Source organism: Tubulanus polymorphus, chromosome 7 (genome assembly GCF_964204645.1).
Source record: "Tubulanus polymorphus chromosome 7, tnTubPoly1.2, whole genome shotgun sequence".
NCBI classification, from domain to species: Eukaryota; Metazoa; Nemertea; class Palaeonemertea; order Tubulaniformes; family Tubulanidae; genus Tubulanus; species Tubulanus polymorphus.
The window spans coordinates 507,691-524,376 of NC_134031.1; the positions used below are offsets into that span (position 1 = coordinate 507,691).

At 39.7% G+C, this 16,686-nt stretch overlaps 1 protein-coding gene across 2 annotated transcripts; it reads left to right on the forward strand.

Moving 5' to 3' along the window:
* The first annotated feature begins 514 nt into the window (after window positions 1-514).
* Window positions 515-16,604, forward strand: LOC141908354 (uncharacterized). 2 transcript variants are annotated; one of them, XM_074798369.1, is made up of 19 exons: window positions 515-606; window positions 937-1,058; window positions 2,619-2,734; window positions 3,238-3,488; window positions 4,045-4,226; window positions 4,537-4,745; window positions 5,990-6,231; window positions 6,603-6,842; window positions 7,514-7,765; window positions 7,976-8,110; window positions 8,194-8,388; window positions 10,119-10,429; window positions 10,692-10,855; window positions 11,059-11,156; window positions 11,441-11,656; window positions 12,166-12,894; window positions 13,600-14,194; window positions 14,773-14,825; window positions 15,902-16,604. In XM_074798369.1, the coding sequence occupies exons 2-18, from the start codon at window positions 1,021-1,023 to the stop codon at window positions 14,805-14,807; spliced, it is 4,008 nt and encodes a 1,335-aa protein (XP_074654470.1). In that variant the 5' UTR covers window positions 515-606; window positions 937-1,020; the 3' UTR covers window positions 14,808-14,825; window positions 15,902-16,604. The 2 variants fall into 2 exon arrangements, with proteins under 2 accessions (XP_074654470.1, XP_074654471.1); XM_074798370.1 differs by lacking the exons at window positions 515-606; window positions 937-1,058; window positions 2,619-2,734; ... (1 more) ...; window positions 4,045-4,226; window positions 4,537-4,745 and adding an exon at window positions 5,393-5,415.
* The last annotated feature ends 82 nt before the right edge of the window (window positions 16,605-16,686 follow it).

A 16,686-nucleotide genomic window follows, 5' to 3' on the forward strand; every position in this document is an offset into this window, starting at 1 on the left:
AATTATAGATCCCGACTTCTTTAAGATATAAATGTCATTAGTGGGTGTTGGTTGTGGTGGTCACTCGCCCGAGCATGTTTTACTGGTCACAGTTGAACTGTTAACAGTCACAGTGACAGGCGGGCGGGATCTACACAGTACTGGACACGTCTGTTGTCTATTTAATAGCAGGACACCGCATTCCACTACAATACTCATTAACACTCAGTGTAGTTTAACACTCGTCAATCTTTGGATTTATTTTTGTGCTCATTATTTCTACTAAAGGTAAATATTCAGACTGGAAAACAATACATTTCAAGAATTTCATTTATTTCAATATCTTATTGTTTATTTATTATTAATTTCATAAATAACAAATTTTGATTTCAATTTTGAATTCAAACGCAGGATAAGAACCAAAACTATTTTTTGAAGTATTTTCAAATCAATTGTGATATAGCTTTGAATTAAAGAATCAGAAAATAATTTTCAAATAAATTTCGATATTATTTTTGTTGTTTTGCTAGAATTGAAGAGGAACGTCAAAGGACGTTTGAAGGTTTCGCTGATATTCAAAAAAGTTTTACCGAATATCAGAGAAAAGCTCGCGAAAAATTAAAAAAGGTAATTAAACAAAATCTTAATTACTAATTAACAGAGAACGCTAATTACCCGGGATCCAGTTCCACAGTTGTGAGAGTTGAGTTAGAATTGAGTTAATTTTCAGTGTTGTATTTATCTCTAATTTAGAGTTAAATCTGAACTCACAACTGTTGAACTGAGTTCTGTAATTCAATGTATGGCGTGTGCTTGATAAAACTCACTTCAGAATTTCACTGAAATTTTGGGGCTACATTTACATCGAGCCTGCCCTTACTCATATAACTAACCGTGTGCCATTTTTATTTTACCCGCGTGTGCTTATTAACCACCGTGTGCCATCAACGATTATAGCATCAGAATAACGAGGAGTGCGCACGTAACAATCTGATACAAGTCAATCTCGAACGGGAAATATTAGAGAATAAACTAACAAACATGACTGCTGAAATATCACTACTTCAACAAGAGATCAGGTACTGTTTACATCACTCCCACCTCTTTCACCTCCTCACCTCTCCCTCAACCTCTCTCACCCCCTCTCCCTCAACCTCTCCCACCTCTCTCACCTCTCCCTCAACCTCTCCCACCTCTCTCATCCCCTCTCCCTCACCTCTCCCACCTCTCTCACACCCTCACTCAACCTCTCCCACCTCTCTCACCCCCTCCCCTCTCCCTCAACCTCTCCCACCTCTCTCACCCCCTCCCCTCTCCCTCAACCTCTCCCACCTCTCTCACCCCCTCCCCTCTCCCTCAACCTCTCCCACCTCTCTCACCCCCTCCCCTCTCCCTCAATACATCACTCCCACCTCTCTCACCCCCTCCCCTCAACCTCTGTCACCCCCTCCCCTCTCCCTCAACCTCTCCCACCTCTCTCACACCCTCCCTCAACCTCTCCCACCTCTCTCACCCCCTTCCCTCAACCTCTCCCACCTCTCTCACCCCCTCCCCTCAACCTCTCCCACCTCTCTCCCCCTCCCCTCAACCTCTGTCACCCCCTCCCCTCTCCCTCAACCTCTCCCACCTCTCTCACCCCTCCCCTCTCCCTCAACCTCTCCCACCTCTCTCACCCCCTCTCCCTCAACCTCTCCCACCTCTCTCACCCCTCCCCTCTCCCTCAACCTCTCCCACCTCTCTCACCCCCTCCCTCAACCTCTCCCACCTCTCTCACCCCCTCCCCTCTCCCTCAACCTCTGAAATGAGACTTTCCTGTCTCTCTTAGTAATGTTGTTATTTGAATGTTACCCTGGTGTTTGAACCAGTGAACTAAAAGGAATTCAGAAATGGAAAATTTAGGAATGAAAGAAAAATTTTATATTTGTTGATAAATTAGGATATTTTTACAGAGCTGTGAAAGGGTTAAACATGACTAAATTAATGAGTAATATTTATTAATATCTGACTAATAATGATTAATATTTATTGCGTTTATGAATGATTTTTCGCCCACGCGATATATTCATATATTTATAGAAATCATTTATCTGTTTAATTCATTATATTCAATTTGATTATTTATAACTATATATATATATATATATATATATATATATATATATATATATATATATATATATATATATATATGTACAGTATATTGTACGCGGGTAGGGGTGGAAAGAGGGATAGGTCTTAACGTGATTTGTGGCGGTCAGAAATTCTTGACCGCTGGTGTGGAACAAAGTCGTTAAATCGCAGTGAATAAAACACAGGTCTTCGATCTGTAGGTCTTTCTCTCCGCACGTCTATAGGTTAACCGTGTTTGTACAAGTTTAATTCTATTGAATTATTCTTAAAACCGACCACAATTAATTCTCAATACGACTTTGATTATTTGTTGACTCGAGTCGATATTCTCACCCCGACCTTACACCTGCTATTACCACTCATAGCCGTCGAACAGGTGTTTATTTACAGAGGTTTCAATTTCAATCAGATTCATCGTGAATTTCTCATTTTTCTGATATTCAGTAAAAACGTAAATTTTCAGTTTCTCTGAATTTTTAAAGATTCTTTCGTTCATATTTTTATCGCAGACATTTACAAGAGGAAAATAAAACAACTGCGGAAAAAAATTCGAATCTCGAAGAACAAATTACAACAATGGCATCGACGGAAGTGGTAACTACGGTGAAAGAGAAGCGTTCATCCGGTGAGTCGAGACTCCTGACGGGATACTGATCTATGAGATCAGGTTCTACCTGTTAAATTTAACACTTGAGTTTGAATGAGTTTAATTCTAGTGTTTTAACATTGAAGAATCAAATCTCAACCTCGGAGCCAGTTGCACAGTCATGGCTTAAGTCCAAAAATTGCCTTAAATCTTAAGACTGGTCTTAAGTTGTTAGACTTAAGACCAGTCTTAGTTCTATAGCCAATCTAAGCCATGACTATGCAACCCGCCCCAGGATCTTGGAGCCATAAATCTTAAATAACTATTGATGAAACTCTCTCTGAGTCCATGTTGTAAAGATAATATAAAATCCCTGCACACTTAGAATAAAAAGAGTCTAAAATGTTTAAAGCATGAAAACAGTAACAAACAAAACCAAGAACTTTATCTTTACTACGAAATGTTATTGAAATTGTATAGTTGTAAGAAACTGAACAATTATCTCTAGTATGAAATGAAATGTAGTTATTGTTATTGTATAGTTGTGAGTAATGATAGTTTAGAGGAAGAAGAAGTGAATGCTATGAAAGGAATCGTCAGTAAAACCAGGGAATTATTCACAACCGGACGAGATAAAAAACTGAGCGTCAGCGACGATAGCGGAAATATAACATCGACCAATGAGAATACAGATTCAACTAAAACAACATCGGTTACCGGGTTATCAGCAACGATGTCGTCTAAACCTAGTGATACTTATTTACCTTATAGATCATATCAACAGGCTTCATCGGTTAGTATTACCTGTACCCTACACCCTTCACCCTCTCAACCGGCCCCCTACACCCTCTCAACCTACCCCTACACCCTCTCAACCGGCCCCCTACACCCTCTCAACCTACCCCCCCCTACACCCTCTCAACCTGAACCTGGTATTCCCTCAGCCTGGATCCTACAATCTCTCAGCCTACCCCCTACACCCTCTCAACCTGTACCCTACCCCCTTCTCAACCTACCCCCTACACCCTCTCAACCGGCCCCCTCGGCCCTCTCAACCTGAACCTGGTATCCCCCTCAGCCTGGATCCTACACCTCCTCGATCCAGTCCCATCATGGCTCTCAGACATTTGATACTTTATCACCATTCTTCTAATTTGACTCCAGACTTGGTGGGGTCCAACTGAAGGGGTGGTTAAGGGCTGCTGATGACTAAGGGGGTCCAGGATCCATCCAGGCTACTGATAGATGTTTAAGCTACTGGATTCAGTTCCACAGTTTCAAAATTTTACTCACTGAAATTAACTGATTTTGAGTCAAAACTGATATTTGTACTGTGTATTTGTCACTAGGTAAACGGTGATAGTAAGATCGGAGTTACGACTGGTATTGGATCTAGTTATAGATATAAGAGTACTGATATGCCGTATTCACCGCGCTCTAGTTCATACAGTTATACACCAATATCATCAGCTAGCTCTTTACAATCAGGCGTCAAATCATCTATTGATTATAACAGTGGATATTCAGGAAGGTACGTTTCATTTTGATACTCTTTAAAATCTGAGTTGAAAGTAATCTCAAACAAGAGTTCCTCCAAACTACCTTTCAGCCAGTTGACCAGTTAAAACTTAGATTTAAGATCAGTTTAAGCCCTACATTTCTATATCCAATCCTAACTCCATTGAAACTTTAGAGACTGTAGCACCTAAACTCACAGAGTTCACAGAATTCATGCTGAACTTGTAGGGAATTTTATCTTCAGGCCTCACATCCCATTTAATCATTAGTTTAGTTTTGATTCTATAACTGAAGTATGTTTTCTATATATTGCTGCGTCTCAGGCTGATGAGTTCGTCTCATCCCAGTCTAGATTATTCAGCTATTGCCGATATGTTTTTTTCGGCCGCTAAACTTCGACAAATCGATTTCGAATCCGATGTCCATTTGGACCCCGCGTCGTCGCACAGTTGCACTATGGGTTTGGAAGGTTGCACGTGTTACCAGACACAAGTGGCGCCATCTGTTAACGGTCACGGTGTCAATGAACAGAGTGAGTTTGAACGTAGATCGTAACCGTAGCTACCAGGATGTAGATCGTAACCATAGCAACTCGATCCTCACTGTTATATCTATTATTCAATGTTAACTGTTTCACCTCAGATATATTTAATCCTAACACTAGGTAGAGCTAACACCTATAGAGTAGGGACCCCTTAAACATAGCTAGCAAAACATAGACCACTGAACAAGCAGCACTGAGTGTAACACTGATGAGTGGTACTGAGTGTGGCACTGCACGGCACATGTGTAACAGCGAATAAAGCTTGATATTTAGTTCCGGTTTATCCCACTAGGCGAGCTGCGTCTACGTACGTGTTTAAACCGGTCGATGAAATCCCGATTCAAAGAACGGAATCTTCTTCGTTCTTCGTCGAGGCGTCGAAAAAAGGTGAAGATAAATTAGAAGATTTACGAGATGAGCTGTCGAGTATTATTGAGAAGGGTCGAGCAAGTAAGTGAGAGAGGGGAGGAGAGGGGAGATGGGGAGAGTGGAGAGGGGAAGGGAGGGAGGGATAGAGGGGGAGATGAGCTGTCGAGTATTATTGAGAAGGGTCGAGCAAGTAAGTGAGAGAAGGGGAGAGGGGAGAGTGGAGAGGGGAAGGGAGGGAGGGATAGAGGGGGAGATGAGCTGTCGAGTATTATTGAGAAGGGTCGAGCAAGTAAGTGAGAGAGGGGGAGAGGAAGGGAGGGAGGGAAGGATAGAGGAGGGGGAGAAGGGGAGAGGAGAGGGGAAGGGAGGGAGAGGTATTGGTCAGTACAGTCTCTTGATGCATGTTGTAGATAGATAGATGTTTAATTAGACTATATATACCGGAAGATAGATAAATGTAAGATAGATAGATGTGTAGTTTACTGTAGTTTGAGTTCAGTTTCACTCGATATACTCAGAGTAAAAATCCCAGTTAATCCAGTTAAATCCTAGAGTCAAATTCAAACAAACAACTGTGTAACAGGGTTTTCCTCTTCAACTGTTTCGTGAAACTGACTCACTAAACTAGAACCATTGTATTTATTCTTGCTTTTATAATGAATATTTAGAAGTTGCTTTTTATTCCAAATTCCACAGAAAATCAATAATTTCTCACAGGACGCTAAACTGATATTTAAACAGTAGTTATACATACATTACCTAATTCCCAAAATGCGCATTTAATAATTTGTGAATTATAGAAATTATTCATCTGTGATATGAAATAGATTTCGATTGATGGTATGATTGTTATTGATTACTAGGTGATAGAAGAGCTGATGAATTACAGAAAGTGATCAGTACATTAGAGGAAGAACGAGCTGAATATCGCACGTTAATAATGCAGTTAGAACGTCAAACAGCTGAATTACAGTCACAGTTACAGGGAACTGAGGTCCGTTATAAAGAGAGATTCAGTCGTATGGCTGAAATAGAACAAGATTTACACAAAAAATCTACGTTAGTGATGGAATTAGAGAGGACTCTTCATGAGAGGGATAGACAGGTAAGTTATTATAAAAACCCCTACTCTCCCCATTTCCAGCCCTCTCAGCCCTCATCTTACCCCTTAACCCCCTATCATGTTAGTGATGGAATTAGAGAGGGATAAATTGGTGGTCTATCATACAACCCCTCCCCTCATCTTTTCATCTTACAGTTACATATATAACCGGTATTTAATCTACCCATGAGATAATTGATAATTGATAATTTAGTCTAGAAAGTTTGGCCAAGTTCCACAGCTCTAGATTCAGTTAGACTAGTTAAAACTGATAATAAAACTGATTTTGTTGATGAGTCGATGAATGATGAATCAGTTCCCCGTTTGTCAATCATCTCTGAATATTTCTATGATTTGTTGATATTGTTTTTTAGGTTCAAACGAACGCTGCTCGTTTAACGGAGTTCGAACAGTTAATGCGCGAGAGAAATGGACGAATAGCCGGATTAGAAAGTGAGATCGCTGTTAAACGTCAGTTAGAAATGAAAGTTACCGAATTAGAGGGAAAAATACGAAATACTGAATTACGTTTCGAGGATAAAAATACGAGATTAGAGAAAATAGAATCGGTTTTACAGGAGAGAGATAGAGAAATACTGGAAGTGAATAGAGAGGTGAGTGACAGAGGAGGTCATTGAATAGTTAGTGAGGGAGGTCATTGAATAGTTAGTGACGGAGGTCATTGGAAAGTTAGTGAGGGAGGTCACTGGGTAGTAAGTGAGGTGATGAGGTCATTGGAAAGTTAGTGAGGGAGGTCATTGAATAGTTAGTGACGGAGGTCACTGGGTAGTAAGTGAGGTGATGAGGTCATTGAAAAGTTAGTGAGGGAGGTCAATCAATAGTTAGTGAGGGAGGTCATTGAATAGTTAGTGATGGAGGTCACTGGGTAGTAAGTGAGGTGATGAGGTCATTGGAAAGTTAGTGAGGGAGGTCAATCAATAGTTAGTGAGGGAGGTCACTCATTAGTTAGTGACGGAGGTCACTGGGTAGTAAGTGAGGTGATGAGGTCATTGGAAAGTTAGTGAGGGAGGTCAATCAATAGTTAGTGAGGGAGGTCATTGAATAGCTAGTAAAAATTCTGTGTCAGTTGTCACTATTCCATTTGACGCATTCAAATGCAACTCAGGATCCGGTTCCTGAACTGGGTTAAGAATCATGAATATTATAACAGTTTCATGTTGAACCAATAGATGGCAGTTCTGAGTAGTTATTTTCGGGCCCTAAAATGTTTGAACTACTTCTGGGAATAAAACGATTGATTGAATCGGTTGTTATTTTGTTGTAGTTGGCGAATCGTACGAATCAGATGAAGATGATGGAATCGGAATTGAACGGTAAAGTTACGGAGATTTCCCGTCACGTGAATCGAGTTAAAGACGCTGAGAAACAATTGGGAGATCGTCATGAGCAACTGCAGGGCATGCAACGAGAATTAGACGCTAAATCATCGGCGATCATCGAACACGAAATGACGATCAGTAAATTGAAAGAGGGACAAAACGCTCAGATTCGTGAATTAGAAATGAGACTCAGATCGGTACGTGTTAATCTACGATCTACATTCCACCCCGAGATACATGTGGAACTGGATCCAGAGTCAACTGTGGAACTGGATCCAGAGTCAACTGTGGAACTGGATCCAGAGTCAACTGTGGAACTGGATCCGGAGTCAACTGTGGAACTGGATCCAGATTCAAATGTGGAATTTCAGTTGAATCACTGTTGTGTTTATGGTTTTTGTTTTTAGTACGAAAATCAAATGGATGAAATGAATTCACGCAATGAATTGTTCCAAAAGAACGTCGATGATTTACGTCAGGAACTCGGATCAAAAGAGATGGTCATTCTCGAGAATGCTTCCAAATTTGAGTCTTCAAAACGAGTAAGTTCACTAGGAGACTATTCCTGCTATATTCTAGCGCGTGGTTTTAATGTCGATTACTGACGGTTTGTCGTTTCTGGCAGGAAATGGAAGATAAAAATCGTAAAGGTGAAAAGATGTTGATGGATATCGAAATGGAGCATAAATTCGCAACGGAACGAATCAATAAAATGGAATCGGAATTAACGGTTTGTCGAGAGGAGATTCAGAGTTATATCACACGTCTCGAATCGGAGAGAGCGAAATTCAATCAGGAAATGTTGAGCAAGAATGAAGAGGTAAAATTACTCAGAGTTTGGTAGAGATAAACTAAGCTGAAACAAGCCTCTCTAGGCTCTCAGAGATATACTAGGCTACTAGTTCAAACAAGCCTCTCTAGGCTCTCAGAGATAAACTAGGCTACTAGTTCAAACGGGCCTCTCTAGGCTCTCAGAGATAAACTAGGCTACTAGTTCAAACGGGCCTCTCTAGGCTCTCAGAGATATACTAGGCTACTAGTTCAAACAAGCCTCTCTAGGCTCTCAGAGATATACTAGGCTACTAGTTCAAACAAGCCTCTCTAGGCTCTCAGAGATATACTAGGCTACTAGTTCAAACAAGCCTCTCTAGGCTCTCAGAGATATACTAGGCTACTAGTTCAAACAAGCCTCTCTAGGCTCTCAGAGATATACTAGGCTACTAGTTCAAACAAGCCTCTCTAGGCTCTCAGAGATATACTAGGCTACTAGTTCAAACAAGCCTCTCTAGGCTCTCAGAGATATACTAGGCTACTAGTTCAAACAAGCCTCTCTAGGCTCTCAGAGATATACTAGGCTACTAGTTCAAACAAGCCTCTCTAGGCTCTCAGAGATATACTAGGCTACTAGTTCAAACAAGCCTCTCTAGGCTCTCAGAGATATACTAGGCTACTAGTTCAAACAAGCCTCTCTAGGCTCTCAGAGATATACTAGGCTAATAGTTCAAACAAGCCTCTCTAGGCTCTCAGAGATATACTAGGCTAATAGTTCAAACAAGCCTCTCTAGGCTCTCAGAGATATACTAGGCTACTAGTTCAAACAAGCCTCTCTAGGCTCTCAGAGATATACTAGGCTAATAGTTCAAACAAGCCTCTCTAGGCTCTCAGAGATATACTAGGCTACTAGTTCAAACAAGCCTCTCTAGGCTCTCAGAGATATACTAGGCTACTAGTTCAAACGAGCCTCTCTAGGCTCTCAGAGATATACTAGGCTACTAGTTCAAACGAGCCTCTCTAGGCTCTCAGAGATATACTAGGCTACTAGTTCAAACAAGCCTCTCTAGGCTCTCAGAGATATACTAGGCTACTAGTTCAAACGAGCCTCTCTAGGCTCTCAGAGATATACTAGGCTACTAGTTCAAACGAGCCTCTCTAGGCTCTCAGAGATATACTAGGCTACTAGTTCAAACGAGCCTCTCTAGGCTCTCAGAGATATACTAGGCTACTAGTTCAAACGAGCCTCTCTAGGCTCTCAGAGATATACTAGGCTACTAGTTCAAACAAGCCTCTCTAGGCTCTCAGAGATATACTAGGCTACTAGTTCAAACAAGCCTCTCTAGGCTCTCAGAGATATACTAGGCTACTAGTTCAAACAAGCCTCTCTAGGCTCTCAGAGATATACTAGGCTACTAGTTCAAACGAGCATCACTAGGCTCTCAGAGATATACTAGGCTACTAGTTCAAACAAGCCTCTCTAGGCTCTCAGAGATATACTAGGCTAATAGTTCAAACGAGCATCACTAGGCTCCCGGAGATATTTATCTTATATTGTCAGCAGAGTTTGAAAGTGATTTCACTATGATGAGAAATCTAAATCTTTGAAGTCTTTTATGGTTAACTAAACGAATCATGTGTTAAATATTGCATAAGTTCAATATAAATACTGTAAATATATGAATATAAGTCTGATAGCCTAAGAACCCCTAGGTATCCCTGCATACTGAATGAAACTCTAATAAACCTCTTGAGTTTTCATTGTTGTTTTGTTTCTAGTTAGCGACGACTGACAGTAATCTGCGCGCGGCTCAAAGAGAACTCGAGAATAGGAATCTACAATATACAGAGTTAGAGAGAGCTATGCACGAACGACTAGAGATGTTAACTAGCAGCACGACTAGAATTCACGAACTAGAAGAGGCTAACTCGCAATATCAACATAAAATATCATACATAGAACAACAGCTAGTTCGCAAAGACGACGAGTTCCAGATCGAAATGCGCCATCTTGAGGCGAAAATTGAAAGTACGGTGTTCGATTTGGAAGCTCGACACACGCAAATACAACAACTCACGAAAACTATCAAGTAAGTCACAACTCAGTTTAAGCAAGTTGAACTCCTGGGGCCAGTTGCATAGTCATGACTTAGACTTCTAAGTCTAAGACCAACTTAGTTCTATAGACAATCTAACAACTTAAGACCAGTCTTAAGAGTTCAGACCACTTTGGATTTAAGTCACAACCGTGCAACCGGTCCCAGAGGACTGCGGATAGAAACGGGTTCTGATTTCTTATGAATGAAATTATGTGGCTGAGAATTATGAAGGTTTTGATTTCGTTATTTTCAGGGAATTAGAAGAAGAAAGGCAGAAATTGAGCGATGAGATTCAAGAGATGCACGGTGAGATGCAGGTACAACACAACGAACACCAGGGTCGCGCTACTCATATACAGAATCTAGAATCACAAATCAAACATATTGAATTACAACGAGATCAGAAAGATGAAAGAGGTAACGAATGACTATTGATGAAACAATCTGAGTCCGTATTGAAATAATCCTTCAATCAGAATAAAAAATAGATTCTGTAGTTCCTTGAGCTGTAGTTTATTCAACCTGGATTGAAACGGAGAATTGAAATTCATCCCTGACTGGAATTTATTGTTGTTTTATTTATTTTTTCTAAATGATTTTATGTTTATTTTTACTTGTAGTTCATTTCTTGGAAGATCGATTGAGTAAATTAGAAATGGAACTTCATGATCAACTACAGGGATCAAACAGATGGGAATTAGACATTAAAACATTACAGGTACGATTTAAACACGATATCTGAATCCAGTTTCACAGTTCTGAATCCAGTTCCACAGTTCTGAATCCAGTTCCACAGTTCTGAATCCAGTTCTGCAGTTAATAGTTGAGTTCAAGCATTGAAAATTAACTTAATTTAGATCACAACTTTGGAGCCAGGTCAACAACTGTGGAACTGGGTCCCGAACTGTAGAACTAGAACTGAGTCCTGAACTGTGTAACTGGATTCCTGGGGCTGGAAATGATCTGTAAATCAGTGAAATACACATTAATTTCTATTAACAGAGTGATTTACAAGCTAAAGAATCACACCTGAAAGAAGTGACGTCGATTCTGGATAAAACACGCGGCGACCTCTACCAGAAAGATTCACAGGCTGCCGAATTGAGCCAATCAGTGAAACGACAAGAAGCGGAACTACGTCACCGTAGTAACGAGGTTGAACATCTGGAACGTACGTTACAGGAGAGAACGAACGAACTGAAGGAAAGAGTGAAACAGGTATTAAATACACGACTGTCACAGATCAGGGAAAAATGTGGGAATTTGAATTATTGGTGTCTTGTTGTTCTTGCTGGTGACGAGTGACACGAGGAACCTCTTGATAAGAAACAGCCCTCACTGTGGATATATAAATCAAGGAATTTGAATTTTTGGTATCTTGTTGTTTTTGGCTGGTGACGAATGAAACGAGGGACCTCTTGATAAGAAACAGCCCTCACTGTGGATATATAAATCAAGGAATTTGAATTTTTGGTATCTTGTTGTTTTTGGCTGGTGACGTGTGACACAAAGAACCTCTTGATAACAAATAGCCTCTACTGAGGATATCTTATTACTTGATAAGGGATTTTTTGGGCAAGGGTCAGAAAATATCAGGGAATTTAGATTCCCTGATCTCTAAGGCCCAGTGAATATGATTTTGAAAGAGAGTTGAACCTACCCGATACCAACCACTGACCCGAGGAGAGGGCGGGACAAAAATTATAATTTCATTTGTTTTATATCAGGTTTCTGAGATCGAAGGTTTAATTCAAGAGAATAAGAAAGAAACTGTGGGTAAAATCCGAACGCTGGAACTATCTGTATCGGAGAAAACTCATATCCTCGAAGAGAAAAACCGTCAAGTTCAAATATTAGAGGAAGAAGTGAATAGATTGATAACAGCTCTGAAAGAAAGAGACGCTCAATTACAGAAAATAGAATCCACTATGAAATCACGTATTTACGATTTAGAAATGAAAGCCAATCAGAGTTCAGAGTTTGAGAAACAGACCGTGCAACAGAAGAATTACATCGAAGATCTCCGCGAGAACAACCGATTACTGAACGAGGACGTCGTCAAATTACGCGGAAAAATGTCTGAATTACAGAAATTCCAACACGAGAAAGAGAGATTAAATCGTCAACTCGAAGAGTACGTTTCATTGTTGAAGAGTAAAGACGGAGATAACGCGAGATTAGCGGAAGAGTTAGGAGCGGCTCGGGCGCGCGAGGCCCAGGTCGAGAGTCATTGGGTCGCCGAGAATCGTAATCTACAAGCTGAATTAAACGGAGCTCGCATGTCGCGTACTGAAGTTCAAGGTGAAGCTCGATCGCAGGTTCTAGAATTAGAAGAGAAAGTCGCGAGGTTACATCGAGATTTACAGATCGCTCACGATGAATTACAATCAATGAATCGTCAGTTGAGTTCTAATAAAGAGGTTCTCGACGCCGCTAATGAAGCTATTATGATTAAGGTACGTTTACTTTTTGTAGCAATTACAGCTTAACTTGGTTAAAGTCATCATCATCATCAATATCATCATCATCATCATCATCACCAATATCATAGACAAATGGAGGCCTGGTTGAGGCCTATTGGTGTCCGGCTCGTTTGGTGATTAATATCAGTTTAGGCGACAGGGTTATAAATGTTTCTCATTTATGTTATCATCAAATGCGCCATCAGACTTTTCGGCGAGTAGTCATAGTTTGATTGCAGATCACCCGATAAGTCTTCACATTACATCGTCTATCTGTTAGTCACTATTTATATTTGCAATTTGATTCATGAGTTGCAAGGAGTCATTAATTACGTATGCATCAAGGAAGGGGGGAGGGGTCGGTGCAATTGCGTATCGTAATGCTTAATGTACATGAAACAAAGTACAAAGTGGGAGGGGGTTGAAATAGTCAAATTTTATGCATACGTAATAAATGAATGATCCCTAAGTTGTCATTTGGATAAGTCATGGTCACATTACTGAAGTCAACTCTATTTCAAAGTCCTAATTTCCAATTTTTCCGTTCCATTTACTAAGTATAAGTTGACATTTGTATAAGTCTTCAACGATCATCACAATTATAATGAATTTCAACAATTTCACATTTAAAAACTAAAACGACTTTGATGAATTCAACTGTAAAATGATGTTAATTTGATGTTTATCGTGTTTTTGTAGGAAACTGAAATAGCTCGATTAGAAGCTAAGATTGATTCACGAACTCGTATTGAACAGAGAGAGTTAGTACAGAGTGTACAATATGTACCGGCGTCTCTCACTGCGATTCCCGTCGATTCCACTCCGATTCACCCGTGCCCCGTTCACAAGCAGTCGTCGACGACCACGACTCACATTGTCTCCGGGTATAACTCTCCGAGACCGCGCGCGATTTCCGTTGCGTCCTTGATGAATTCTCGTCAGACGTCGCCAGTAATCTCGCGCGCAGCCTCGTTCCAGAATCTCTACTTCGATACGTCACGATCAGTGAGTCCGATGGGACGTCGGTCGCAGTCCGTATCGCGATCTCAATCACCGGTTCGATTCCGTCGATTCAGCGAACGTTCCATGACGACCGAAGACATTGTTGGAGAAGGCACGAGATTCTCGTTTAATAATAAGTATAAAAGTCACGCTCATTACCCGGGTAAAACCGACTGCCCGACTCCGACCTCCAACAGTTTCAGTAAATCGAGCCCGAAGAAATTCGTCTGTCCGGATCCCGACTGCGCCGTCTGCCGATCGATGAGGAAAAATAAATTACAAATCGAGGAAGGTATTGATAGAAATAGAGATTGATTGAATTCTAATCCGTAATGTAGCTCAAATACACATTCCACACAGTTCGACAGCTGCTCTGGACACAGTTCCACCGTGCTATGGACACAGTTCCACTGTTCCTCTGGACACAATCCCACTGTTCTCTGGACACAGTTACACAGATATTTGGACCGCTTCACTGTTCCTCTGGACACAGTTCCACAGATACTTGGACACTGTTCCACAGTAATATTTAGATCGTTTTCTAGTCAAATTTGGAACTGGGTCCTGAATGTTGATGGTTAATGTTGTATTTGAGCTATATAAGAAACAGTTGCATTCAGTTCCTCAGTTTACAGTTTTACAAATTTATCTCTAGTTTTCAAGTATTTGACATGTACTGATTTTAATTGAAGAATTGTAGAATTGTAGAACTGTAGAACTGTAGTCGTGGGGTTTTGACTCGGTCTATGGAACCAAATGTAACAAACAATGTGTTTTACTAATTCTGATTGAATCTAATCTTGTGTGTATTTAATTTGTTTGCTGTGTGATCGATTGATTATTTAACATATTTCTCGTCACTTTCTACAGAACAGGAATTTTATCGTTTGAATCAGTCGATATAGAGGGCAGCACTGATCGATGCAAGTATTACATGTATTACATATACTCTGCTGCATGTAGTATTATAGTTAGACACTCACTTGCCAGTTCTAGTTCTAATTCTGTTTCTAATGAACACCTTGTCCTGCCCCCCAACTTAACGCTTTTTATGCGCTAAATCCTTGTTCCTTCCATGTTTTGGCTGCCGGGACTGATGTTTAGCAACATGGATGTGACCATTACTGCGGGTGACTTTTGACTTGTCCAGGAAGTTTTTCCAAAACTGGAAAATATGAAATGGTTGTCTCTCTCTCTGTGGTTAGATTTAGTTTATTAGAACATGTTTCACCCTACGATTTCTGGCCAATAATTTCAGCATCCTCACTTTTGGTTTGGGTTAACGTTAGGGTAAGGTGACCGCTATTGCGCAAGCTGTCTAAACAATCACAACTGTTTCTAAATTACGATCTTTGCACTTTTTTCATTCTTAGCACTCGACACTTCAGCTGCACTTTTCAAATACATTCCGAATCTGAGAATATTCTCGAGATAACTTGAATATTCTCAATATACCTTGAATATTCTCAACATACCTTGAATATTCTCAATATACCTTGAATATCCTCAATATACCTTGAATATTCTCAATATACCTTGAATATTCTCAATATACCTTGAATATTCTCAATATACCTTGAATATACTCGAGATAACTTGAATATTCTCAATAAACCTTGAATATCCTCAACATACCTTTTATATCCTCAATATACCTTGAATATTCTCAATATACCTTGAATATTCTAAATATACCTTGAATATTCTTAATATACCTTGAATATTTTCAAATATCCTTAAATTTTCTCAATATACCTTGAATATTCTCAATATACCTTGAATATCCTCAATATACCTTGAATATACTCGAGATAACTTGAATATTCTCAATAAACCTTGAATATCCTCAACATACCTTTTATATCCTCAATATACCTTGAATATTCTTAATATACCTTGGATATCCTCAATATACCTTGAATATTTTCAAATATCCTTAAATTTTCTTAAAAATCCCTGAATATTCCCAAATATTTATAGTATATGATATTATTTACAGAAACCGAATCGTTCTCACTCGCGGACGGAGAGAAGACGCCGACGAACGACTGATTCCAGTTCCGTTACTGATAACAACCCGGTTACCACGACAACAATGTATGTTAATGACGATATTCAACTAGATTAGTAGGTCACCGACCGCCCACGTGGTGGTGCTAGTCATCCACCACTATTAGATTGTGATTTTTGTGCGAGTTTTACTTACAGTTGATTGATTGATTGATTGATTGATCGATTGATCGATCGATTGATTGATCGATTTTCCATCAGCCAATATTTATATTGATTATAGAATTGAATTTTGTGAATAATACATTTAGCAACATTTTTTATATGTAAAACATTGAATGGTGAATTCAGCCTTACTATCAGCTCTCAGTACAAACTAGTAAAAACCACTAGGGGGCAGTAGTTGCATGCTCGTAGATTCCACTCACAATATAGATGTATTAGAACACTTCGCATTATCTGTTTGCTGTAAATTATTATCATTATTGACACTATTATTGAATCTCAGTTATTTAGTTATATATAATGTATTAGATGATGGTTTGTTTGTAAGAAGAGTATTTTTCTATAGATTAAACACAGCTGGATCTGTGCCAAAACATTACAACACATTAATATCATTATTTATATTCAGTATTTTTATATAGAAACAATACGAACTTTGTATAAACAGTTATTAAAAACTTACGAATAAAGAGGAAAATATGTAGTACGTGAATTAGTTGTTGTAATTATTGATTTATCAGTTTATGAGTGATTGCATTCAGGTTGAAC

Coding starts and splice junctions, on each gene's coding strand:
- LOC141908354 (XM_074798369.1), top strand. CDS start 1,021: ATGACTGCTGAAATATCACTACTTCAACAAGAGATCAG. Junction 3,489..4,044: donor CATATCAACAGGCTTCATCG/GTTAGTATTACC, acceptor ATTTGTCACTAG/GTAAACGGTGATAGTAAGAT. Junction 11,157..11,440: donor TAGACATTAAAACATTACAG/GTACGATTTAAA, acceptor TTCTATTAACAG/AGTGATTTACAAGCTAAAGA.